The 26,603-nt window shown below is 40.6% G+C and overlaps 1 protein-coding gene across 5 annotated transcripts in view; it reads left to right on the forward strand.

The window, feature by feature from the left end:
* The first annotated feature begins 467 nt into the window (after window positions 1-467).
* mllt10 (MLLT10 histone lysine methyltransferase DOT1L cofactor) overlaps window positions 468-26,603 on the forward strand; it is a 51,731-nt gene continuing 25,595 nt past the window's right edge. For 2 of the 5 annotated variants that reach the window (XM_086066202.1, XM_086066205.1), the window contains exons 1-6: window positions 469-877; window positions 6,089-6,168; window positions 10,508-10,562; window positions 12,779-12,888; window positions 14,936-15,039; window positions 15,205-15,298. In XM_086066202.1, coding sequence (XP_085922328.1) covers window positions 715-877; window positions 6,089-6,168; window positions 10,508-10,562; window positions 12,779-12,888; window positions 14,936-15,039; window positions 15,205-15,298 — 606 coding nt within the window. In that variant the 5' untranslated portion in view covers window positions 469-714. Of the gene's footprint in view, window positions 878-1,513; window positions 1,575-6,088; window positions 6,169-10,507; window positions 10,563-12,778; window positions 12,889-14,935; window positions 15,040-15,204; window positions 15,299-25,892; window positions 25,983-26,603 lie in introns of all 5 variants that reach the window. The other 3 variants (XM_086066204.1, XM_086066201.1, XM_086066203.1) reach the window with 3 other exon arrangements.

Below are 26,603 nucleotides of genomic sequence, written 5' to 3' on the forward strand. Positions count from 1 at the left end.
ACACACATTATCACAGTACACAACAATCTCACAATAACAGTAAAGGAAATACAAATAAAATAAAATAAAAAAACATGCCAGGGGTCTTAAACTAAGAAATATTAAAAAATACCAAAATGAGAACACAAATTTAAGGTCTTGATAGCCTTCTTATTTTTGGAAGTAGAGATGGACTGTAAATATACATCCATCTCTTTCAAAAACAGAAAAAAATAGGTTTCGACTTTATACATTTACATTTATGAATATAGAACTTAGCAAGATCAATTAAAAGATTAATCAAATAATATTCTTTTTCAAATGAATTGTCATAGTTCAAAAATCAAAACAAAACATTCGGTAAGCAAAGCTCAAAATTACAAAATATATTGTCCAAAATAAATTTGCAAATGTCTGGTGTTTTGGGAAATAGCATTGTACTCGTGCGCCAATCTTTTACTTCCGGGCATACTACACGTACGCCAGCGCGCCTTACGTCATGACGTACTTCCGGCTCCCCTTGGAGGACACCCCCCTTTAACCTCAACATAGCGTCGTGAAGTGGTTGTTTTGGTTTAAAATATCGGGTCAAGAAAGCACGCCAACACGTTTAAAACATGGAATTTCGGCTGAGCGGGACCCAATGCAGCATAGCGGAGGACCGAGTGACGCGTTAAGCGAAGAATTTGACTCGTCTTTCTGTCGTATTGCTCCGCATGTTCAATTTCTTCGTAGATGGTCTCCGGAGAGCGTTGTTTGCTGGTGGACACAGAGTTGTCGACGAGTAACATGAAGGAGATGATTGGAGGGTGTTGTGTTTGCTCAGACGAGAGAGGCTGGGCGGAGAACCCGCTGGTATACTGCGACGGACACGGCTGCAACGTCGCCGTGCACCAAGGTAAGCTCGTCGCTTTCTGCTAAGCTGGTGGTTAGCCGTTAGCGTCCAAGCTAAATTAGCCCGGTGCAAGGTTATGGAGCGTCCAGCTCCCAAGGCCAAGCTTGAGGGCACGACAACGCAACTGCGTTAGCTGGGTTGTATTTGTCAAATAAGATGATGTAAGCCGACAGTCATAACGCTCCTCGGTGCCAAATATCCGTACCAGGGTTTCGGCACAAAGAAGAGAGAAGCGTAAAACTGTCAAAATGTCATCATGACAAACTTGGGTGAGCCGGTGAAGGTGGATTTTAGCTGTGTTTACAAACGCTGCTACTAACCATGTGGGAGGCCCACTTGGCATGAAGAAACTTCCAACAGGCGCTTACCTCTACAACAATTGAACAATTTAGAAAAAAAAAATCTATTTGTGGTGTTTTGCCCTTTCATTGCAATTTAATATGCAAGTACTTTTTCAATGTCCTCTTTTTAACAAATACTAACAACCAATTAATCTGTTTTACAATAAATAAATATCAAAGTTGTTATACATAATAATGTTATACTTTACACCAAAATTAAGGCAAATAAACCATGAATTTAATATGAAAGTATCTGCTTCACTTATTGTTATAACTCACAAAACCTTTTGACTTGCAGACCTTTAAGCATTCACGACAACTTAACAAGATTCTACCAAACAAGTGTAGCATGAACAGAAGTAAGTAAGCCATAAATCAAATTACAAACTAATACAAACATATCCGTGGCTTTCACTTTAACAGTTCATGTTTCATGAAATATATGTAAACATGTGGACTGTACTTCTTTTGCACTGAATTTATCTAGACACTATATAAATAAATGACTAAAATATACATATATATGAAATGTAATGCGTTACGACCAAACAAAATGAATCATTTTTTAAAAACCCAATCAAAATGCAGTCTTTGTGATTTAAAATGACATTCTACTACATTGCAATGTCGATTTGAATCTGATTAACTGCCAGGCCCTACTCTATACGACATATCAATAGCCCTATACAACTGTCAAATAATTGAGGTATGTAAAATGAAGCATTCTGTATAACAGAATAAGTAAGGAAACATAATTCTTCAACGCCATGCTCTTTTGTTGCAAAATTTTGCTGTGAAATTGAGAATGCAAAGCTACCTTATAGGGCTGGGGGAAAAAAGGCTTATTCGACCTAAAAAAAATTGGTCGACACAAAAATTTATTCCTCGAAACTCTAATTTATAATTTTTAAATCATATTTGCAGCACCCGGAACCAATGTTTGGTCACTTTTGTGTAAACACACGGACATTTGTTGCTGACGGAGAGTCTGATTAATCGATGAAATAATCAATTGAATAGCCGATTGTACGATTATTAGTGACAGCTAGCCTAGGATTTGAAGAGATATTTAAAGGCCAAGATACACCAATCCGACGACGGGACTCGGACAGCGTTGGGCCGACGACGTGCGGGGCGACTGATCAGTGTATAAATTACTGTCATGGAGTCTAATCGAATTGGAATACGTCGGGTGGGGGGGTGCGTTTCTAGCAAATTCGACATGTTAAATCGGCGTCGAGGGCATTTGATCACTGGGATTGGCTCTTAGTTAGCGAATCAGCGCACGTGGCTAGAAAAGCATGTGACAACGCGGATAAACAGTACTCAACTCAACTTAATTGTTTTCAGGACAGCACACGTGAATATTAAAGTTCCCCATAAAGAGTATATGATCATATTTCAGCATGATTTTGGCAAGAAGATTTGCAAAATCGTTTAAAAAGTCCTTATTGTATTTTGGAGGTCGGTAAATGACACAGCACAGTGACAGTTTGGACAACTTCAAAGAAGGTGGCTTCAAAGCTGTGATCAATGTGGTAAATAGACATCGTTTACATAAAAAAAAAAGTTTTTTTAAATAGTCGCCGTTCCTCCACCTCGGCCTGACGTCCTCGGAGCATCCAAGTTAGCACAGCCAGGCGGTAGTAATTCAATCATAACGGTGGACTCACCAGCGACAGTCCAGGCAGTGGAAATCCAAGTTGTTGGAAAGAAAAAACTCCCTCAAATTAAAAGTTTTGTTTGTCAATGACCGTGCATTTAACAGCGCGATCCTTGTGGGAGCAGCAGCGGTGCATGGTCCTTCCGTTCGGCGGTCTCGAGGAAGCACCTTCAGAAGCTGGCACTGCGCCCAAAACGCGGAGGGGAGCACGGCCGAAGCTTTTTTGGTGAACCGACGATCGGTAGCAGCCAGGAGTCAACAGGGTCCAGAATACGCCACAACGGAGTACATCCATGCGTTCGGGAACGAGAACCCATTTTCGCTTCACCAGCTGGCCGCCGCGTTTACCCCGGCGCCGCTGTCAATGCCGGTATGAGTGTTGTTTACGTTTTTATATCCCGCCCCTGTAAAGCCGTTGCTAGTTGCCTTTAGGAATAATGACTACCGCCGCCGATGGTATGGAGGGGAATTACTTCTCGCGCATGCGCTGAAGGTACGTAATAGTCGGTGTGGTGTGTATTTTCATAATTTTTCTACGCGACGTGCCAACGTCTGGGCCGACGCCACAGGAGGTAGGCATCGGTCACATTTGGCCGACGTCGGATTTGTGTATCTAGGCTTTAAAGGTGAATTCAAGTCAACATTTTCTTTACAGTAATGTATTCTGTGTACCCCCACTCGTCTAAACACGACATTCTGGTTAATATTGCATTTCTGGAATATGAATTATGCAGAAAAATCCATCCGCTCAGGGCACGGCCATTTTGCCACCTGCTGTTGACGGAAAATGACATCACAATGCCTAAGGGATCAAGTGCGACCAATCATGGCTCACCTTTTTTCTGTGTTTCGGTCATGTGACATTCACAGGCTAAATGTCATTTTCATTATTTTAATGATGACAGCAAGCCCCCTGGAAATGGCCATAAAATGCAGAGGAAACCACCCTGTTGTGTTCCAGCGACACCTCCGACTCTGAGTGAAAGTGCGGCACCTTTTCAAAACAACGCATGTGGGTTACGCGCCAGTATAAAGGCTACAACTATATGAGTATAAAGAGGCCTTATAACTTCACTCTGTGCTTCTTCCCGTTAAATAGTACAGATTAATTTTAAAAGCGTTAGACAACTGTATTTGTATAGTGTGCAGTCCCTCAGTTGGGGTACAAACAAGACTTGTGTTGGCCCACCCTTGATGTCGCATTGGCAGAGTACCCTTTATATTCCCGTCACAGGGTGAGGTGATTGACAAAAATAATGAGGCACTGTAGTGGCGACCAAAACAAAGCACTGCTCGGTGACGTCGCTTCTAGGCGATGCACATTACATCATCTACTAGACTGTTACAACAAAAGTTGGCTGCTGCTGAAACTAATAGATATCATAAATGTGAATCTTCCGTCAGGTCAGCGACAGGGATGGTGTCTGCAGTTTGGAAAGATTTAAATATTGACAACATTGCAGGAGCTGCTATGGTCTGTAAATTGAGAATTTGGCGTGGAACAGAGATTTCTGTTGTTCATTACAATAATGGACTAGTTCATTCCACACTACTCTGAAATTGGATTTTATGCTAATGTAAAGCTTTCTCTTAGAATTGGAGTTAAGAGCTTTAATTTTGCTTGTATAATTTACAATTTTAATTTAATTTTAAAATCTGATAGATTCAATATTTAAAGTAACATTTTGCACCTTCACAGCTGATTCAATAAGAAGTTAGCTCCTACAGTTAAAAAAAACAAAACAATTTATTTTGGAGTTTTCCCTTGCCATGTCTGTTCACCAAGGTTCTTTATTTTAACCTTGGGGGCCCCGTAGTACTGGATTATAGCTATTGTTTTGGATTTGGATTATAGGATCTGGTCAGATCAGAGATAATCAAAACAATTTTTAGATGTTAGCTATATAGCCAACATCTATATATGGCACCTCCATCTTCACTGTAACTTGATGTAACTAACTGTCCTAAAGTCATGAGTGGAGCTCTACTGGAATCTTTAAATATCGTGCTAATTAGAGGATTAGAACATGTGTCTCTATCAAAATTGTGTTTTCCTGTAAACATATCTTTCCAGATACTAAAGTGCTTATTAGGGGTGGGAAACATTTCCGATTCTTAGATGCATTGTGATTCAGATGTGGAGGAATTTGAATCGATCCCCACAAATGTCCAACTTTCGATTATGAAAATGTTTTAATTAAGGTAATACAGAACGTTCTAAATAATGCGTAACTAAGAAGAGTTGTACCCGTCATATCCAAGATACTTTGGGAAGCGTACACACTGACACACGCGCCACGCGCAGATGATAACTAACATGGATGACTGCCTCCCACCTCGCTATGAGATCCAAAAAGCTGCTTATAATTTGAAAGCAGGCGTGTGGAAACACTTTGACTTCTACAATGTTGAGAGCGGAAATGAACTGTACAAGAGCCACGTTCTACAGTATGTAAGAATGAATGAGACAAGTGAATACGTCAGGCTTATTAGTAAACATATGAAGATAAAGTGCTATTTAAGTGCATTCCATTTACCATTTAATATTTTGATAAAATTAGATTTTTCATACGTTGGACTATGAAGTGATTTTCAGGAAAAGTAAAATAAGTAAGTGATTTGAGTTTATTCGCGGCTAAACCTAATCGCGATTACACTGTACAGAAGATAAGGAACAATTGGCATTTATGTCCACAAAATTCAACTCACGTTTAGTGGACTTAAAAAAACAAAAAAATATTTTTTGTGTTCATGGCTCGCTTAAAAAAATTAATTGCCCACCTCTGACTTGCAGTATGGGACCCTGCAATTAGCTTGGTTACTTCTCCAGGGCAGCCGTTCGTTGTCCTCTCCTTTTTTGCACCATGGACTGCTTTCAATGAAGGACATATTTTTATGGCCCTATGAAGCGGCGGCTCAATGACACAGACATAACCATCTTGCCGGTGGCCCTCTTGTGACGCAATCGGCCACCATCTCACGGCAAATGTAGCCGTTACATAACAGTGGATCATAGGCTACTGTGACTTTACTACATGACAAAAATGCAGAAATCACATCGACACGTTGACTGAAATAATGTTTTTGATCTAGAGTTAAATTGTTAAGCGCAAATGTGGGAAAGGGTTTGTGGGAATGCTTCTTGGTAAACTGTAATAGTCTTTTTGTGTGGCTCCAATTGCTGATTGCTTTGTTTTTGTCTCTCTGTAGCCTGCTATGGCATTGTACAGGTGCCCACTGGTCCATGGTTCTGCAGAAAGTGTGAATCTCAGGAGAGAGCGGCCCGCGTGGTGAGTCTTTCATTCCATCTGACACCTCATTTATGCTTGAATTACTGGAATAACAAAACAAATGTATCTTAACTCTTTGACCGCCAAAAACGTTTAATAACGTTTAGTAAAATCCAAATGAGTGCCGCCAAAAACGTTAAAAGACGTTAACTATGTTTTTTAATGGAAACGGGTGGAGGGAAAGCCTTGGCTAGCTGTGCTCAAAGTATCAAGCAGATCGAGTTAGTATAATGACTATTTATGGGCACTAGATGGCAGTGATGACTCTTTTTGGACAAGATCGGGTAGGAGTCAGTAGTAGAAGTGAGGTGGAGCTAGAGTGTTGAGGGGAGAATGGCTGAGGAAGCGAAAATGGCGACCGGTTGCAAGCAGCTCACACTTGAGCATTTTTTTCAAAGACGAAAAGCATCAACCAGTGCTAAAGAGCACATTGATGATGATGATGGTGACTCCGAGGTTGACGCCGAAGTTGAACCGTTGACGCGGCGGCTTCGACCACGTCGTAAAGCTTCACCGGCTAGCGATGCTAACGCCGGAAAACGTGGTGCACAACCGAGAACTTCTGCACAGGCGGACGTTCAATCGGACGATGAAGAGTACCCTGAGTCCAATGCATATTCATCGGAGGAGTGGGTAGAGTCTGATCACGGAGAAGACACTGGTTCTGGACTACAATGCCACCATGAATGGAGTGGATAAGATGGATCAGAACATCTCTTACCACCCATTCACGCGGAAAACACTGTAATGACACAAACAATGTGTTGCCTATCTATTTCAAATATGCATGTTCAATGCATATATCCTGCAAAAAACAAAAAATCCTGAGAAGTGCCAACACTTTTTGGAGTTTATCCGGCAGGTGGTGAGAGGGTGGCTGTTACCACAAGACGAGGAGGAGGAGGAGGAGGAGGAAGAGGAGGAAGTTGTTGCAGGTATAGGAACTGAAGGGCATGAGGAAGCCAGCCGTAACACCAGGTCACCGTATCATGATCCTGAGAGTAGACTTGATGGCAACATGGCCAAACACACACTGCAGTACATACCTGCTACTCCCCGAAAAAAAAGGCCGGCAAGAAAGTGTAGGGTCTGCACGCGAAGGGGCAATCGCAGTGAAACTAATCTGTGGTGCAAATCCTACTGCGTCCCCTTGCACGCAGGGGAGTGTTACACAATATACCACACAAAAAGAAAAATGGTGTAGTTGAAACATCCACACAATTGTAAATAGTAACACATACACACACCACACATGCACAGTTGCAGACATTTGTAAATAGTTTGCCAAATTGTTTTGTCAAATTGTTACACTGTTGAATGTAAATAAACTTATTTTGCTATCAAAAAACACTTTTTCATTGTTGGTAGTAGTGTTTTATAGAAGTAAAGCACTGTTTAGGTGTTTGTGGCATCATTCATGGGAAAAAAAGGTGTCAAATTCACTAAAGTGCATGAAATAATATCGTTTCACAAAAAGCTTGATTGCTACGTATTTTGGTCCAAAACAGAGCATTTGGGTGAAACTAACCTATTTTCTATTGTTGATTACTGAAAAACCGAATAAGGTAGAAACAAACTTTTTTTTCTGATGAAAGATGAGAGTCCAATCTTTCATTTGGTAGTATCTGTGTTTCCATAGTCCAAACACAAAATTTTCTGTGGACCTTGAAAGATCAGTCAAAATGCTTAAATCAGCTGGCACCCACACATCCTCTTTTCTGAAAATGCTTGGCAGTCAAAGAGTTAATATGTGAAAAATATGAAATTTACTACATTTTGACAAAATAGGTTTTGGTTCTACGCCAAAAACTTGATGTTTCACTTCCCGGGGAGCATTTGACGTATCTTTTAGTCAAAATGCTCTAAATCAGCTGGCACCCACATGTTCTCTTTTCTGAAAATGGTTGGCAGTCAAAGAATTAATTAGAAATATATATTTACCTATTTCCACAATCCATAGCAATTGGGTAGGACAAATATTCCAATGAACATTGTTATATATGTTAAAATGTCACATTGGGACTTGTCATGAATTTTTCAATCTAAAATTCATTGATTCTTATGACACAGCTAAAGCCATTGTGCAGATAGTGGGTGCTTTGATGACGTGCACTGTTGATTGGTAGGCCTTCCTGAGGGTTTTAACTCTGAGTGCTGCTCTACTCTTATAAGTAGGGTCATGTTTGTAAAATGAGAATTAGTTCTCAAACATGTTTACCTGGTTCAATAAAGGTTCAATAAAAAAAAGAAAGACAAATTTAACCTGAAACAAATCCATGTTCCCCAAATAACCACTTATTTGAAGAACACTTTTTGTCATAGTCATTAACATATTTTAAGCACCACGTCTGGCAGATCCGCTCAGCACCAATTACTGTCAAGTGTCACGCGTCTAATTAAATATGTGTGACAAGCATTGATAGGGGATTATAGGCATATAACCAGGGTCTCTTGTTTCTGTGTCCCATCAGTGGAAGTAGAAGTTTCAACTTAATTTGACCTTGGCAAACAATAAAGTCTTCTTCACAATCTCAAGACTGTGTCAAGCCTAGATAGACTTAGTATAGCTGTTTACAGTTTGAATGGATCCAAATTTAAGATTGCACATGAATACAATAGTAAAACAGCACAAATCCAGAGTTTGAACTGCGGCATGCACAGCATCGCACACGAGTTTAGAATATCTTGTGAGACTGCGGCTCCATGAAGAACTAATGAGTAAGTTTTGTCCTTTTTTTTCATTTTATATGATGCAACCTCAGAAGGGTGCCAGTGATGGCAAATGGGAAAATAGGATGACCACAGAGCTGGAAATGGAACCAGATATAGCAAAACAAATCTGTGTTCTGGTTGCTTAGAACAGTGTCAATATATTATTAATAACAAAAGCTAATTAAAGAAATTTACATGGACAAGTTAACTTCCTGCGGTATATTGCTCGAGTGGTTAGCACGTTTGCCTCAAAGTTCTGGGGTTGGTGGTTTGAAACCGGGCTTTTCCTGTGAGGAGTTTTCCTGCGCTTGTCTGGGTTTTCTCTTGCCTCCGGTTTCCTTCCACATTTCAAAAACTTGCATTCTTAGTTTGTTTACGCCCTGTGATTGGCTACCAACCAGTCCAGAGCACACTGCCTCGCGCCCAAGGTCAGTTGTGATAGTCCAGCTCATGTGCAACCCAAATTAATAAGGGAATAGAAAATAAATGGGATGGCATGCACAAATTAGAATCATGCGATAATTCAATATCAGTACTTATTGCATAGACACGTGATCGATATCAATACAAAATGCCTTCGTTAAAATGTCGGATAGAAAAAAGTCAGCCTGTTGTAGGGAGCGACTACAGCAGTGGTGGGCAAACTCAGTCCTCGAGGTTTTGGATGTTTCCCTTCTCCAACACAGCTCGTATATGATTAGCTCATCAGCAAGCTCTGCATAAGCCTTATGACGATCCTGTTGATTGTAATCAGCTGGTGTTGGAAGAGGGAAACCTCCAAAACCTGCAGGACTCCGGCCCTCGAGGACCGAGTTTGCCCACTCCTGGACTACATCGTGTCACTAAATTTGTGTCACAATTACAAGAACGTAAGTATAGATTTTGAGCACCAAATTGTGTTTTGAGTGCCAAGGGGTGTATGCCACGGAGGAGGCGGGACTTCCGACTAACGGGTTTTCACACATCAGCTTTGTTTCCGTTTCCTGTTTGCGACGTGTGGGCCGCGTCCCAGTTTGTGCGCTTCCACCTTTGTGCCCCTCTGTTGCGCGTTCCCGTCAATGGGTCAGAGTGTGTAGTGTGTCTGTCTCAGTTTTCTGAAGCATTTCAGAGAGTTGAGACGCTGCGGGAGCGCGCGGTTGGGGGGCGCAGGGGTGGGGTTGCGAGGGTTGGAACGCGGCCATGGCCGGAAAACAACGCTGATGTATGAAACCCGGAAGTCGGAAGTCCGTGGCATCTACCCCATTGCGGACACGAAGAAGAAGCAGCTGAACCAATGAAAAAGTAGTGCACACAAGCACAGGCGTCAATGCATTTAATTGTGATCTACTTAAACTGCTTTCTGATATTACCAAATATTTTTTTTTTTTTTTAATTTTATAACTCTGTCACCAACTGACTGTTTGTTGCCTGTGGCAAAAATGTCAGTACCTGTAAAGCTCTAGGCTGAAATAGTCATAGCACCATGAGGATATTTGGAAAGCAGTTAGGGGTGATTTATAACTTTTTTTGTCGGCGAGGTGTGAACTTTGACATGGAACGGAAAAATACATTGCACATGCTTTTGTAACAGAAAATTGTCATGATATGATGAGTCCAGTCACCATTATGTCCTCTCGTTTATCCACAGAGATGTGAGCTGTGTCCCCACAAAGATGGCGCCTTGAAGAGGACAGACAATGGCGGTACGCAGCGTCACACAAGCACATAACCACGCTCTCATTTGCGTTTGGCCTCTTGTGTTGTTAATTGCGTGTCGGCGCCAAGTTAAAGGGATTTGACCGTGCCGTGACAGCTTCTGTTTGGTTAGCGAGTGAGAGAGTGTGTGCACGTGTGCTGCTTTCTCTGCACCTTCCTCTCCAGTCTGTCTTTTATGTGTATGTATGTGTGTGTGTTTGTATGTTTATGAGGGGGTGGCCACGTTGGGTATAGTGCGTCGCCTGTGAGGAGTCTCCTTGCCGGGGTTCATAGGGAGGTCAGCTTGGTTGAGAATGTAAATATTCTCTGCGTGTGTGTGTGTATTGAATCAGTTAGAGAGAAGCACAGCTGTGGGATTGTGTCCAGGCCTGCAGGGAGGCATCATGACAACACTAACACACACCGTTTTACTACTTTCTCCTTTATTTTACCCTTCCCACGACCCCGGTCTTGCTTGTCCTTGTCCTCTCCCCCTCTCTTTTCCCTCCATTTTCATTATCTTGCCGTCAGCTCCTCTTCCTCAACTTGTTGAACTGCGTACAACAATTTTTGCCACCAATCAAGAAGAAAAATAAAATTGAGCTCTATTTATATTGCGCCAATTTCCTATACTGCAGAGAAGGTAGGAAAAATGCGTTTAGAGGTTTTAGGCGTCGTCAGTTACATTCATAGGTTACTGTTAAGCATCTTCTATGCTTTACTGTACATGTGGCTTTATAGCACTTAAGGCTGTGTTGTATTGAAGTCGGCATTCTTTATTTACCTGGTCCTGACGGTCGTGGTTCTAATATAACCTTCAAACCACCAGCATGTTTTTGTGAGTGCGCCTCAGATTCTCTTGAATTTGAACCACAACACAAGTAAATGGACAAAAGTTCACCGTCCATACACATTGGACTTCTTCGTTGCACAGCTTCACAAAAGGGCTTTTATGGTGACAATGTGAATTGTTAGCTTGAGGAGCAAGGCCGTGCCACTTTTATAGTCCTGTTTTATAGGCCTCTTCCAGATTCTTAGAGCGACTTCAAAACAACAACATGCCCCATTTCACACCCGCTGCCTTCTCCCTGTTCCGCCTTCTGCCCCGCTCCCCTGTCCTGCCCGTTGGGTCAAAGGCAGGTCAGGGGTTCAACTGTAAGTTTAAGCCTGTTTTTGTTTCCTCTGTGGGGGGAAAGACAGACATCTCCAACGTGGCAGAAGTCTCCCACTTCCATCTGACCTCCTGCTCACCTTCTTCTGCCACTCCTCAATTTGCCATCAATTCTGCTGTCAGTTTGTCTTTGTTGACAAGCAGCTGTTGTGCCTGTTTGGTGGCACAATAAAGACCCTCTTAACTTAATTGCAACTGTATCAATTAAAATATTCAGTGTTCAATTCAGTTGACTTATGATTGTTTCTCTCTCACTTGCATATTAAGTAGGGAATGGGCATTTGACTAAATTACAATTTGCAGTTCAGTTATACAAATAATTAACTTTTTGGAGGGGGGGAGGTGGTCAAAAATCAGAATGTTCTAAAGTTCTGTTTCAAGGGTAGAATCATAATGAAGCAATGATGTTGTGAGGAGGACTTGCGATGGAGTGCAGAGTGGGTAACAGGGCTGCTGAAAGCATTGTCATCCGTGTTTACTCCAAAATATCTACACACAGCTGACATGACTCCTACCTGGAGTCAAGCTGATGAAGTGGTATTGAAGTGGTATAGATGTGTACTAACTCAGCTTAAGGAAACCTTTTTTTCCCAGATATTTTGTAGTCAGTTTTGGGACCCCACAAATATTACGATGATGGGTCTTATTGTTCAAGTCGGTCTTTAGTTGTGCTTCACTTCACTTGATACTGAGGCTTTCTTTTTATATTTAAATATTTCATTAGAGAAGCTAATGGCTCCAACTTTATTGCATGTCAGCTGTAACAAACTCTACAAATGGAATTTGAAGATATTTTAGAGTGACATACAGTTTAAGTCACCTGCCAAGGTTTGTTTATTTAGTCCATGCAAATTTCCCAGTTTTAGTTGCACATGACATTTAACCAACTATGGAAGTAAATATTGTTGTAGAATGCACTTTTTATCAGTCCATAATGCTTGAGCACATCATATTGGTCTCTGTCATGACACAGCAGTCAACGGTTAGTGACTTGGTGTATATGTTGGTTATGAATCAAGTAAGCAGTTTTTTGACTTTTACCAAATGTTACAGGCTGGGCCCATGTGGTGTGTGCCCTTTACATACCTGAGGTGGAGTTTGCGAATGTCTCAACTATGGAGCCCATCGTGCTACAGTCTGTGCCCCATGATCGCTATAACAAGGTAACAAATAAATCTAAATGTTTAGGAATCTTTTTAAAGTAGTATGTATGTTTGGTATGTCTCGATCACATGGTTTTGCACTTCAGTACAAGTCACTGGATTTTGATTGTCTGACGATACAATAGATAATGACTGAAACTAGATTAGCTGTGTGTCAACTGGCCAATGGTTGTCACTGAGATTTAAATTTGTGCATTTTTACAAACCAGTTAGGCCACTGCAATGCACTTTGTTGGGCTCAGGCAGATGTCACTTGCCTGGCTGCAGGTGGTTCAGAATGAAGCAACAAAAAAACAAGAGCGGATTACAGTACACTGATTTTTCTTTTTTCTTCTAGTCATTGCATTGACTCCTGGTTCATTTCCATAATGATTTTGAAATTATTTTATTTAATTTTGTATTGCCTCACTGTACCTGTCCAGCCTAATCCAGCACTACATCGCTATACGCTCCCTTAGGTTGACAGATCGGCGCTTATTAGATGCTTTCCGAAGACAAGGGAAAAAAGCTGAGGGGCTGCACCTTTTCAGTTGCCCCAAAATTGTGAAATGAGCTGCATCTGCACTTTTGAAAGGCTGGTTCAATTCCTTTTCTTTTTAAAGTCATTTCTAAAAATGCACATTTTATCTTTAGCTTTCAACACAGTTTGAGATGTTGATGTTTTGATTATGTTATTTTACTTTTTCTTTTTTAAATTATAGCTCGTTTTGTTTTTTTATAGTTAGTTTCACATGTCTGTATCACATATTTATGATGTGTTTTGTTTTTACTTCACTACTGTATGCAGAGAGCATCTTAGTCAAGGGTTTTGTTGTAAACGTGCTGTATAAATTAAGTTAGTTTAGATTGGACTGGTAATCATACCAAGTCCTAATCCACTACCTCAGCAGTGCAATGAGAAGACAAAAACTGTTCATCCAAGTTGTTATATCTTAATTTTTATTTGTTTAAAAACAAATTCCAGTATGTCCTTTCTTGTGGCTAAAAGCCTAGTGCAGCAGAGTTTCAAAGTAAGCACTCAGCACATAATCTTTTTATAGTTGATCAAAGGTGCTACACAAAATACTGATGCAAACAAGTCACATTTAAATATCTCTTCTTGGAGATGTTGAGGTTCTCTTTGGGAGTGACCAGGATGGATAGAATCAGGAAATGAGTACATCAGAGGGACAGCACATGTTAGAGGCTTTGGACATGTCCAGAGGAGAGATAGTCAGTATATTGGCAGAAGGATGCTGAGTTTCCAAATGCCAGGCAGAAGGTCTAGAGGAAGACCAAAGAGGAGGTTTATGGACGTAGTTAAAGAGGACATGAAGGTAGTTGGTGTGAGGGCAAAGGTTGCAGAGGACAGGGTGAGATGCAGGCAACTGATTCGCTGTGGCAGAGAAGAAATAAACAAACCAAAATCTAAAATAAATAAATAAATTCATTTTCAGAAATTCTACTTGGTGCAGTAACAAAAGAAAGGTCTTAGATGTTAAATAAAAGGATTTCACACAGTGCAACCTTGTCAAAGTATAACTAGAGTGCTTAAAACCACTTCAGTCAATGAACACGTTGTAACTTGTAACATTTGTTAGGGTAAAATAATTCATTACTGTGTGTCACCCTAGAAGCAATGTCACCAGGCAGCGTGTGTATAGAGTTACACTTGTTGATTATGCCTGCTAATAGATGGATGTTCTTTTTTAATCAATCAATCAGATCATACCGTAATACAATAAATACTTTGCTTCATGTATGAACGAAAAAGGTCCTCTAAACTTGTTTTAAAAAGTTTCAGCTTGAATGAACAATAAGCATTTGTGGGAAATCTTAGCTCTCACATGGACGTGGTTTACTACTTCTCATCTTTTCATGGCACCACACAAACCGCAAACATTACATTGTGCAATGTAAAACTTGACTATTGCTGTTCCATTTGGCAGTATCTTTGTCCCTCAGGATTATTTTGTTGCTTACAAAAGGACCAAGAAAAAACAACATATTTTTTAACGCAATACCAATCATCCCTTTATGTGTGTTTCTGTGACGTGTGTTCGTGTAGACATGCTATATCTGCGAGGACCAAGGCAGAGAGAGTAAAGCGGCCACTGGAGCATGTATGACCTGTAACAAACATGGCTGCAGGCAGGCCTTCCATGTCACATGGTGAGATTACCTCACGTCATATTCACCTGTGCTTTGTGCTTTGTAGGTTGACAGATTGCTTGTGCACTTTTAAAATGAAGAACTCAGAATTTAAAAATGCTTTACCATCATCCTGTGGCTGTTTCTTGGATTTCACATGCCTTTAATTTGTCTGTCCTGCCACAGTGCCCAATTTGCAGGGTTGCTCTGTGAGGAACAAGGGTCTGATGCAGACAACGTCAAATACTGTGGTTATTGCAAATACCACCACAGCAAATTGGTAAGTAGACGTTTCTGTTTGGCACAAATTCTACAAACACAACCTTCATTTTGTAATTACAAAATTCTTCAAAGCAAGGCAAGAGTCTAGGTTTTCTGCAAGGGGCGTTGGTTAAAAAAATCCAGGTTAATCCTGATTTCAAGTGGCATATTTAATGTGATGCATTATTTAGATTAAAATGTTGTAAATTGTTTTAGTGGTAGAGCGGCCTGCCTCTTTGCAGCTTGCTTCCCTTGAATTTGTTTGTTAGAACACCTTTCTTTACTGTAGACTTGGCTTCAGTTTAGGCTTGTGTTACATCAATTTGAATTAGACTATCTTGACCAGAGGAGCTAAAGTCTGTGTTAAAACGGTTTATGTATGTCTGTTGGTTGGGTTGCACAATGTTAGCTGATTCATTACATAATAAGGTTGGGATTATCATGACTTGAGAGAAAGCACACAACATATTTGTTCCATCGACGTTTATTTTGTAAAAGAGATTAGAACATTGTTGCTTTCGACCTTCACATTCAGGGATTATTTTGTTCATCCATTCTTTCAGTCATTCATTCATTCAGATCAGAATCATTGATATTGATCACCTTACTGTTATTTTTCTTTTCTGCTTACCTTCCCAACGTTTCATTCCTTAAGGTCTAGATACACCAATCCCATGTCGGGAGTCGGACAGCGTTGGGCCGACGGCATGCGCCGTCTGATCAGTGTATAAATTACTGTCGTGAAGTCGAATGGAGTTGTAGTACGTCGTGGGGTGACAGGGGGGTGGGGGGTGGGGGGGTTGGTCTGTGTTTATTGCATTTCCAGCAAATTGGACATTTTGAATCGGCGTCTGGGGCATTTGATCACTGTGATCAGCTGTTAGCAAGCGAATCAGCGCATGGGGCAAGAAGAGCAAGTGACAACGCGGATAAACAGTACTCAACTCAACACAACTTAATGGTTTTTCAGGGCAGCACACGTGAATATTGAAGTCCCCCATAAAGGGGATATGATCATATTTCGGCAAGAAGATTTGCAAAGTTGTTTAAAAAGTCCTTATTGTATTTTGGAGGTTGGTAAATGGCACAGCACAGTGACAGTTTGGCCGACTTTAAAGAAGGTGGTGATCGATGTGGTAAATAGACATTGTTTACATTTATTTATTTATTTTAAATAGTCGCCGTTCCTCCACCTCGACCCGACGCCCTCGGAGCGTCCAAGTAAGCACAGCCAGGCGGTAGTAATTCAATCATAGCGGTGGACTCACCAGCGACATTCCAGGTCTCAGTTAGGCAGAGAAAATCCAAGTTGTTGGAAAGGAAAAACTCCCTCAAAATAAACGTTTTTTTTGTCAATGTCCGCGCATCTAACAGCGCGATCCCTGTGGGAGCAGCACGGGTGCATGACCCTTCCGTCCGGTGGTCTCAAGGAAGCTCCTTCAGAAGCTGGAGGTCGGCACCACGTCCAAAACGCGAAGGGCAGCACGGTTAAAGCTTTTTGGGTGAACTGACGATCGGTAGCAGCCAGGAGCCGACAGGGTCCAGGATACGCCACAACGGAGTACATCCATGCGTTCGGGAACGAGAAGGGGGCGAAGCTTGTTCCAGCGCCCGTTTTCGTTTCACCAGTTGGCCGCCGCGTTTACCCCGGCGCCGCTGTCAACACCGGTATAAGTTGTTTACGTTTTTCTATCCCGCGCCCGTAAAGAGGTTGCTAGTTGCCTTTAGGAATAATGACTACCGCCGCCGATGGTACGAAGGGGAATTACTTCTCGCGCATGCGCTGAAGGTTCGTAATAGTCTATGTCGGTGCGGTGTGTATTCTTTTTTTGTATTTATTTAATTTTTCATTTTTCTACACGACGTGCCGACATCTGGGGGGTAGGCGTCGGTCACATTTGGCCGACGTTGGATTGGTGTATCTAGGCCATTCCAAGCTGATTCCAATCAGCAGGATCAATATCAGGCTTATGCAGAGCTTGCTGATAAGCTGATCATATATCAGCTGTTTTGGAGAAGGGAAACATCCAAAACCTGCAGGACTCCGGCCCTCGAGGACCGGAGTTTGACACCTATGATCCAAACTTTTAGCCAAAGTTCCTACTGCCTTTTGTCAGAAACATGTAACATCCATTCCATCCATAGCTACATTTTATGTAGCGTGTCATCACCATGGGCACAGGTCAGAAATGTTTTCTATCTGCTGATTCCTTGGATGCATCTGTATTTTATGTGTACCGAATTGAATCATGTCCAAACCAATTGTCTCTTGACTGTTAGTTATGTTGCCTCATATCCATTGTGGGTATTTTTGTTTGTTTTTACTAGAGCTATCAAACGATTTTTTTTTTTTAAATCTGATTAATCACATCTTAGAATTTTGATTAATCACGATTAATTGCTTAATTAAAAAGGCTTGTTTATCAACATTTTTTCCCCGCCAAATTTGAAGAGCACCGATTATGTGTTAATTCTTTTGACAATTAATTTTATAAGGACGTCTTCAAAATTTTGGGATCCACTGCACACGCTCATTCTCTTTTTCTAATCAGTTTATTACTTACATAATTTAAAATGACCCCGATATTTTGACATGAACAAATATTCTAATTGTGATACGCAAACATTTATTAAATGCTTTACTTTAATGCATGTAATTATGTTTATTGCTCAAACACAACCTGTGCTACCTTTAAAGCCATCCACTGTCACGCTAAAGGATCATCTATGGTCAATATTAATAGTGCGATTAATCAGTGTTAGTTCATGATTAATGCGATAATTTTTTTTGATTAATTAATCAGTTAATGCTTTAACTTTTACAGCACTAGTTTTTACCCTTTTCCTGTTTTTGGAAAATAATGACAGCCTTCAAGTATAGAGTAAACAGCAGCGTATGAGCATTAGTTTTTTTTTTTTTTCACAAACAACACATTACCATAAACATTATTGTGTTCCAAAGTGCACATCGTCATCAAAATTCAATGGCATTTTAAGGTATCATAAATTTCCCATCAATATTGAAATCAGAAAGCGGTGGCTCATGAGTATTAATTATGAGAAGTTCACTGTCACAATATACAGCAAGGTCTGCTCTGCGGTCTGCACTTCATAGCAGAGTAGATTTTTTTTCAGACAAACCCCCCCCCCCCCAGGCGGAACAAAAAGACGATAGAAAGTTTCTGTCCTGATATTGTTCTAGTGGAATGACTATTCATTTCAAGCCCCAAGGTTGGGTTTTTGGACCGAGTAACGAGACCTGAGCAAAACGTAGTATCAGCAGCAGATGAGCAGCCTATGGAATGCATTCCCGCCGCTGTTGATGATTATTGGTCTGCAGATAATTTGCTGCACTAATATAATGTTCATTAAATAAGGCGGAAGTGTGATAATTTTTATGCCTATTTGTCAATGACGAGCACAGATAATGTGAAGTTTTTTTTATTTTATTTATTTTTTATTTATTTTTGTATTTTACAAAATACACAGTACTGAGTAAGAATTATTTTATCATTTGTTCATGACCTTGCGGTGTCCAGGAAAGCAAATTCTGAGACAGACAAATAATCATGTGTAAATTCCTCATCGCTGGGAAATCCATTGAAATGCGGTTGTATTTAGATGCGTATTTGCACATTGGAACACAACAATGTTCATGGTATTGTCTGTGCTATTTTTGAAAATATATATATTTTTTTTAAGGCTCATACTCTGCTGTTTCCTTGAGACTATGAATTCACAGCAGGACAGGAACTCAGGCGTCAGCATCAAGGTAGCTCCGTTATATTTCAAAATAAAACCGTTTGGGAACTCGTTTTTTAGGACGAAAGCTAGCTAACTACATAGCTTGACAATAGTCGGACATTTAAAAGACAAAAAAACGAGCTCAAAATAAATTTAAAATGACAAAAGAACACTATTTGAACACAAAACGTACTTACCCATGGTAGAAGTCCCAGAAATAATGTCCAAAAAGCATATCTATGTGACAACAGGCAAACATGGCTGTTGTTTACCATTAGCGCTCGACATACACGGTTGTTATTGCGTGAACTCAACTGTCCAGCGTGAACCCCGGGGAATCTTGTGGTTTCACGGGTGCAGATTTCCCGACACATACAGCTCTCAAAACACACTCTGGGTGAACTGCAGTCCGTACGGATGCCGTGCAGAAACCGCTCCGCAGTCAGTGTCAATTCATCGCTCTCGAACCGACGACCTGTTAATCTTTGTGTTGCGCCGTGCGTACGGCGCTGTGGGCCGCCTGCTGTGTGAAGCGAGGGGGGAGGGGGATGTTCCCGCAGTTGCCCTGAATCTGGTCTCTTAAGCCAGGCAGGCTGCAAAGCATGACCTGCGGATGATAGGATTTTTGACCGGGAATGAAAGGCTTTGATCAAATATTCCCATCACGTACTTTTTCATGAATATCGGCCGATCATGATCGCTGGCCAATCAATCGGAGCATCCCGAGGATACAACATAAACAACACAACTCCACCGGAAACTCGTTGCTTCGGATTTACATAATAGTCCATGCATGTACAACGTTCGCAAAGTCGGTTGATTTTCTCTAATATTGTCTAATCGTAATCAAACTTGTTTTCAATTACATTTTCATTTTAATATGTATCCGTAAATTCAGTTAAACTACATCCATTTTTGTACATCATGTGACGCGTTATCATATTTAGTTTGTTTACAGCTAAATAAAACGTTCTAAGTACTTTACTGTGAGTTATTCCTAAATTTTCAAATACTTGCATTCAAGCCATAAGTTTTAAAATATTTTAATTTGCAGGAGCAGGATTTCAAATAGAAAGTTCTGTGGCTGTTAATGCCACAGATGTACAAAGATGTTCAATAACAAATCATGTGTTGTGAACTGGAAGGAGCTGCCTGTGGAGTACAGAATGATGTACTTTATCAGCACCTGCCAACACCTCAGCTGCCGTAAAATTTATAGACACTGGGGCTGGCTATAAGGGAAATGCCATTTCTGCCATTGAAGACTACTCAATACTCAGGGTAGCCTACTGCAGTTGGGAGTACCTAATCCAAGAATCCTGCACAATTGGGGAGTAAGTTTTCTTTCCCTTTGAGAAGCATCTTTCAGCACTTTTAGAAGTGCTAAAATGTATTACTGTATATTTAAACCAACCATAATAAATTGGAAATTTGACATAATTTTCCTCTCTTCTTTTTGACTGTGCGCCATCCTGATCTAGTGGTTTTCGTCACTGAATGTTCACTCAACCATTATAATTTTACAGCAAAGTACATGGCTGTCAAATTAAGTGAACAACACAGACGTCAATATATACTGTATACAATAGGCAAAGTGCGCATCTCTGCAGTAGGCCGGCTGGTAGCCTGCTACCAACTTGTCATTGAAAACTAATGGAGTCTAACAGGGGAAGCGTTGATTTGAACCATTTCAACCGTTGGAAAGTTGATGTTTTTTATTGAATCTATTTTAAACATGAATAGCATGTCGTTACTGACTACCCTCTGCCGAGACACGATAGTTAAGCCTATTTAAGTGCTTATTATTTGACTGAATATGTGCACTTTACTGGGAGTTGGACCCGAGGACACAACAGCGGGTAGGAGCTTTCTTCAAGGGGTCATTTTGGGCTAGAAGCAGGTTCTTAAATGACTGTCACTCCATTAGTTTGGTTACACGTACGTCCGCTAGCAAGCTTCGTGATGATTCCGTCTGTTCCCTCGCTTTCAGGATATTGACAAAATAAATGTGTTAAAAAAACCCCATCTATTTTAGCCTCTTATACGTCCGTTTGGATTTTTCTCTTCTGTCTGAAAATTGGGAAGAGTGAACAGAGGTTTACACTTCTGTCTACTCGAGCATTGCAATGGTGTTTTTTTGCCGATAAACTCCATTAGGTGCACCTGTCGTTTTGTCACTTGAGGCTGGCTGAAAGTAGTTTAAACAATTCTTGCCAGCTTTAAGGTGTGCAATTACGCAACCACTTTTAGCACTCCATTCGGTGCCATTCAAATGACGGCTTTGTTTGGTAGCATTTTTTTTTAATTTGATTTTCACGCATGGGCAAACGTAATGCGCACTTCGCTTATACATATAACACACACTACGATGTACTGTAATAACGCTACGTTACATTCGGTGGCGCTGCCCTAAAACTTCAAGTGGCGGTCACGTGTTTCCGGTGGCGACTAAAGCGCGAGCAGCCGTCCTAATTAAAACGGCGAAATATAATCAAAAATACAAATAATAAAACTTAACGTTAGTTGGAGTTAAGGTTATTGTTATGATTAGTGTTAGTTAGGTTTAGGCTTAGAAACGATTTGGTAAGAAGTGAAAATGGAAGTGAGTGGAGTCAGAAGAGCGGCTTTGGAAAAACTTCTTGGTTCTGCACGGCTCAGCGATTCATAGGCACGCGCAAATCTTTATCTAAATTTTTAGTAAGGCGCGGCAGTGTTCCGGAGGACGAGCTAGCGCTAATGCTAACCGTAGTTGGGCTAACAGCTCTTTCTGTAATATTTCATTTATTTTAGATGAATGGATGGATGTTTTTGCACTTTGGAGACTGGCAACGAGATTAGCCTGGAAATCCAGACTCACTCGCGGCTATGCCGGAGAATGAGTCTAAACAACCGTCATAACAGTCGTATTTCTGAAGCGGGGCAAACCTGAGCTAACAGACTGTGGAATGAACCAATGAGTGAAGAGCGGAGTGACATCAGAAAAACGACTCGTTTAAGTCTTTTTTTCTTCTTCTTTCTGCGGGACGGAGTAAAACTCCAACATCCAGCAGAGACACAGTCGTGAATGACTTATGTCGTTGCAAGAAAAACTTGGAGTGTAACGTTGCTCATGAAGTCGACGTCACACGAATAGACGAATTTGATTGGCGCCCTGTTTTCGGTTGGAGCCAAATTGCTGTCTACGGACGCCTGTCCAGACCCACTCTCTCGTTCACAAAAGTGGGTGTGGCTTGCCAGGCTAGCACAAGATACCCGTTTTGAGTGAGACCATACAGAGTCTCTCGAGATCTCCCGTGCAGCCGCTGTGACGAAGCTTACAGCTCGTGCATGATGTATCACATAACAGACGTACTAAATAATATTATTATTATTATTATTATTTTTTTTTTTTTTTTTAATATTGCTTAGTACAAATACTAAAACAATGATTTTGTTCAGTGCGGTCCCAAAATGTACTTAGTGAGAAATCTAAACTTGTTTAATGGAACACAAAGCTGCTATATTTGCAGTGACCCATTCTGCTTACTATACTATTCTTCATTACTATTACCTGTTGTTGGTTAAAAAAACATTGATGTTTACTTTGCATATTTTATATACATAGATTATATAAAACACAAGGTATACTGTATACAGTGGGGCAAAAAAGTATTTGGCCAGTTTCCTATAGACTTCCTATTGGATTTTGGCCAAATACTTTTTTAGCCCTTTTTATGTAAATATTGCTCTTTAATAGCTTTGGTAGTATGAAAAGATTCAAAAAGCTTTTTAATGTGACCAAGGAGAACACATCGATGATATTTTGCAATGTTAAATAAACACATATGGAAAATTCATGCTGTTGTATTGATTTATGGAAATGGTTTTGACTGTTGCTGGAAATGCTGGATTTGTATGGCTGACTGTACGAGAGTGAATCAGTGATGAGAAGAGTGGGATGGGCTTCAGAAAATACCTATTGAAGAATGTTGACAGCATATTAAAAAAAAGACCATAGCTAATTCTAGTTATGTTCTAACATTTTTTGTATGCAAGATACCAATTTTTCCTGTAAAATATATATGGGCCATGCGAAGAGATATTTTGTGAATCTCAATAAAGCAGATCTTTCTTTACTTTATCTTTTTGACATGCTACCAACATTTACAGTAATTTTATACAAGAAGAACTGTTTATCTTTAAAATCTTTTTGCATGAGAAAGGAACCAAATGGTGATACTAGTTAATCTTGTACGCATATTTCAAGAAATTGATATATTAGGATAAAGCTGAGTATAACTAGGGCATAAAAAAAGAAGTTTTTTAAAATATGCACAATATCAATATATTTTTTTCTAGATTTTCCAAATACTCATACTGAATGCAGTCCTTAATCTATGCCTGGAGGTAATCGCACTGCTTCTTAATCACCACGGCAACAGACGCTAAAATATCAAGGAGGCTAGGACTAGGATCGATTGCCAAGGCCATCCAAAATTGTCCCAGGGTACCTAATAAAATTGGACCCTTAAAAAGACAGCACATGTTCTGTACACTGCATAGTGTTGAGGAAAGTTTTTTTTCCGGTGCTAGTTCTGCTGTCTTATGTTGCATATACATTTGGTGGTCTGCTGTGCATTAGGTTAAACTGAGCAGGCCATTCAAAGGAAATATGCTCTTTTCCCTTATTTTATTTTATTTTTTTTAACTTTTTTTTATTAGCATGACTGTATGCAGAATATGTTTTGCCAAGTGGAAATACAAGTACATTAACTCTTTGACTGCCAGACGTTTTCAGAAAAGGGATGCTGTGAGTGCCAGCCGATTTAAGCATTTTGACTGATCTTTCAAGGTCCACAGAATATTTTCTGTTTGGATATGGACCAAAATACGGAGAAATCAAGCTTTTAGTGAAACGATATTATTTCATGCACTCTAGTGAATTTTACACTTCTTTTTGTCCATGAATGATGCCACAAACACCTAAATAGTGCTTTACTTCTATAAAACACTACCACCAAGAATGAAAAAGTGTTTTTTGATAGCAAAATATGTTCATTTACATTCAACAGTGTAACAATTTGACAACAATTTGGCAAACTATTTACAAATGTGTGCAACTGTGGTACTATTTACAATTATGTGGATGTTTCAACTACAGTTTTTCTTTTTGTGTAACACTCCCCTGCGTGCAAGGAGACGCAACAGGATTTGCACAACAGATTAGTTTCACTGCGATTGCCTCTTCGCGTGCAGACGCTACACTTTCTTGCCGGACGTTTTTTCCGGGGAATAGCAAGTATATACTGCAGTGTGTGTTGCCATCAAGTCTACTATCAGGATCATGCTACGGTTACGTTACGGTGGTGTTACGTCTGGCTTCCTCATGTCCTTCAGTTCCTATACCGGGTGGTAGATGTTCTGATCCATCTTATTCACTCCATTCATGGTGGCATCGTAGTCCAGAACCAGTGTCTTCTCCGTGATCAGACTGTACCCGCTCCTCCGATGAATATGCATTGGACTCGGGGTACTCTCCATCGTCCGATCGAATGTCCGCTTGTGCAGAAGTGCTCGGCTGTGCTCCGCGTTTTCCGGCGTTAGCATCGCTAGCCGGTGAGGCTTTATGACGTGACCATCGTCGCACGTCAACGCTTCCAACTTCGGCGTCAACCTCGGGAGTCACCATCATCATCATCATCAATGTGCATTGGTCGATGCTTTTCGACTACTCTCCATCGTCCGATCGAATGTCCGCTTGTGCAGAAGTGCTTGGTCGGTTGTGCTCCGCGTTTTCCGGCGTTAGCATCGCTAGCCGGTGAGGCTTTACTACGTGATCATAACGGTCGCGTCAACGCTTCCAAATTCGGCGTCAAGCTCGGAGTCACCATCATCATCATCGTTGACATCAATGCGCTTTTTAGTATTGATCGATGCTTTCCGTCTTTGAAAAAAATGCTCAAGCGTGAGCTGCTTGCAACCGGTCGCCATTGTTGCTTCATCAGCCATTGTCCTCTCAACACTCTAGCTACGCCTCACGTCTTCTACTGACGCCCACCCAATCTTGTCCAAAGAGAGTCATCGCTGCCATCTAGAGGCCAAAACGAGTCATTATACTAACTAGATCTGCTTGATACTTTCAGCACAGCTGCCCAAGGCTTTCCTCCACCCGTTTCCCCCCCAAAAAAAATATAACATAGTGAACGTCTTTTAACGTCTTTGGCGCCCCTCCGTAGGTTTTTACTAAACGTTATTTAACGTTTATGGCAGTCAAAGAGTTAACATTTATTATTTTTATTATTTATACAGTTCGTGATTTGATCAAGTCTGCTGTATATACACACACACAGAATCATAATTAGCAAGTTTGTGCAAGTTGATGTTACGGCACAAAACTTGCTTTTGGCAAGCTTAAAATGTTAAGCACTGTACAAACAAAAGAAAACTAGAACATATTTTTAGTCATTTGACCACTTTTGTAGCATACAATGCTATACTCATGGAAGTTTTGTGTGGCTGATTTTTATTAATTTAGACCAGGCTTCCCCAATGCTGGTCCTTGAGGGCCGGAGTTCTGCAGGTTTCAGATGTCTCCTTCCTCCAGCACACCTGATTCATATAATCAGCTCATCAGAAAGCTCTGCAGAAGTGATCCTGATCTTTAGGTGTGTTGAAGGACGGAAACATCTAAAATCTGCAGGACTGTGACCCTCAAGGTCCAGGATTGGGGAAAGCCTGATTTAGTCCTTTGTTTTTTAATTTTGACCTGACCTCCTGTCATTTTCTCCCCCCCCCCCTCTCATTTTTTCTTTAGTTATTCTTGATTTTAGTTCAAGCCTTTTTCTTTGAACTTCATCCAGTAACTTGGAGTTCCTCTTTACTTTTTTTAGCGAAGACGCAGGGGCCGCGGTAGTAGATCTCAAAGCTTAAGTGACTCTTCCTCTCAGTGTATGGATAGACCCCCAGACCAGGAACAGAAGGTAAGACAGCCTTCAGATCTTACCCTCTCTTCGCCTCCCACCTGTGACTGCGACTCCACCAGAAATATGTACTGTCGCTCTTATATGCCCACATTGTGGAGGGACAGTCAGGCATGCTCTGCCTGCTGCTGAAGTAGTAGCTCTCGATTCAATTATATTGGTAGGTTTGTTTTGTATGAGATGAGTTTTAAAGAGCTGAACTAACAAGACAAAGTCTGGTGTGTTTTATTTTTTATTTATTTTTACATTATTTATTTATTTATTTTTAAAGAAAGATAGACATAATTGATGACTTAAGAAATGTGTTGGTGTGGAAATGATTGTTGATACATTGCATCCTCAAAACAACTGAGGCAAAATTTATTGCACTACTTGACGGTGTGTATTCAGTTTCTAACAGCTTGCAGTATAACAAAGAAAAACATGTCATCAACCATGGGAAGTTGAGCAACCACTCAGACCATTATCTTTATTGTGCTCAATATGACATTGAAACGGGACTTGAGGGAGTCTCACATTCTGTACAAAAATTATTTGATGCTTAATATACCCCATAATGGAGCAAGTATATTTAGTCAAATGTCCACCCCTACTTTTTTTAGGGTCCTACCATTTATTCAT

The sequence above is a fragment of the Leptonotus elevatus genome, chromosome 21 (genome assembly GCF_054856555.1).
Source record: "Leptonotus elevatus isolate MCC_2025b chromosome 21, RoL_Lele_1.0, whole genome shotgun sequence".
Classification (NCBI taxonomy): Eukaryota; Metazoa; Chordata; class Actinopteri; order Syngnathiformes; family Syngnathidae; genus Leptonotus; species Leptonotus elevatus.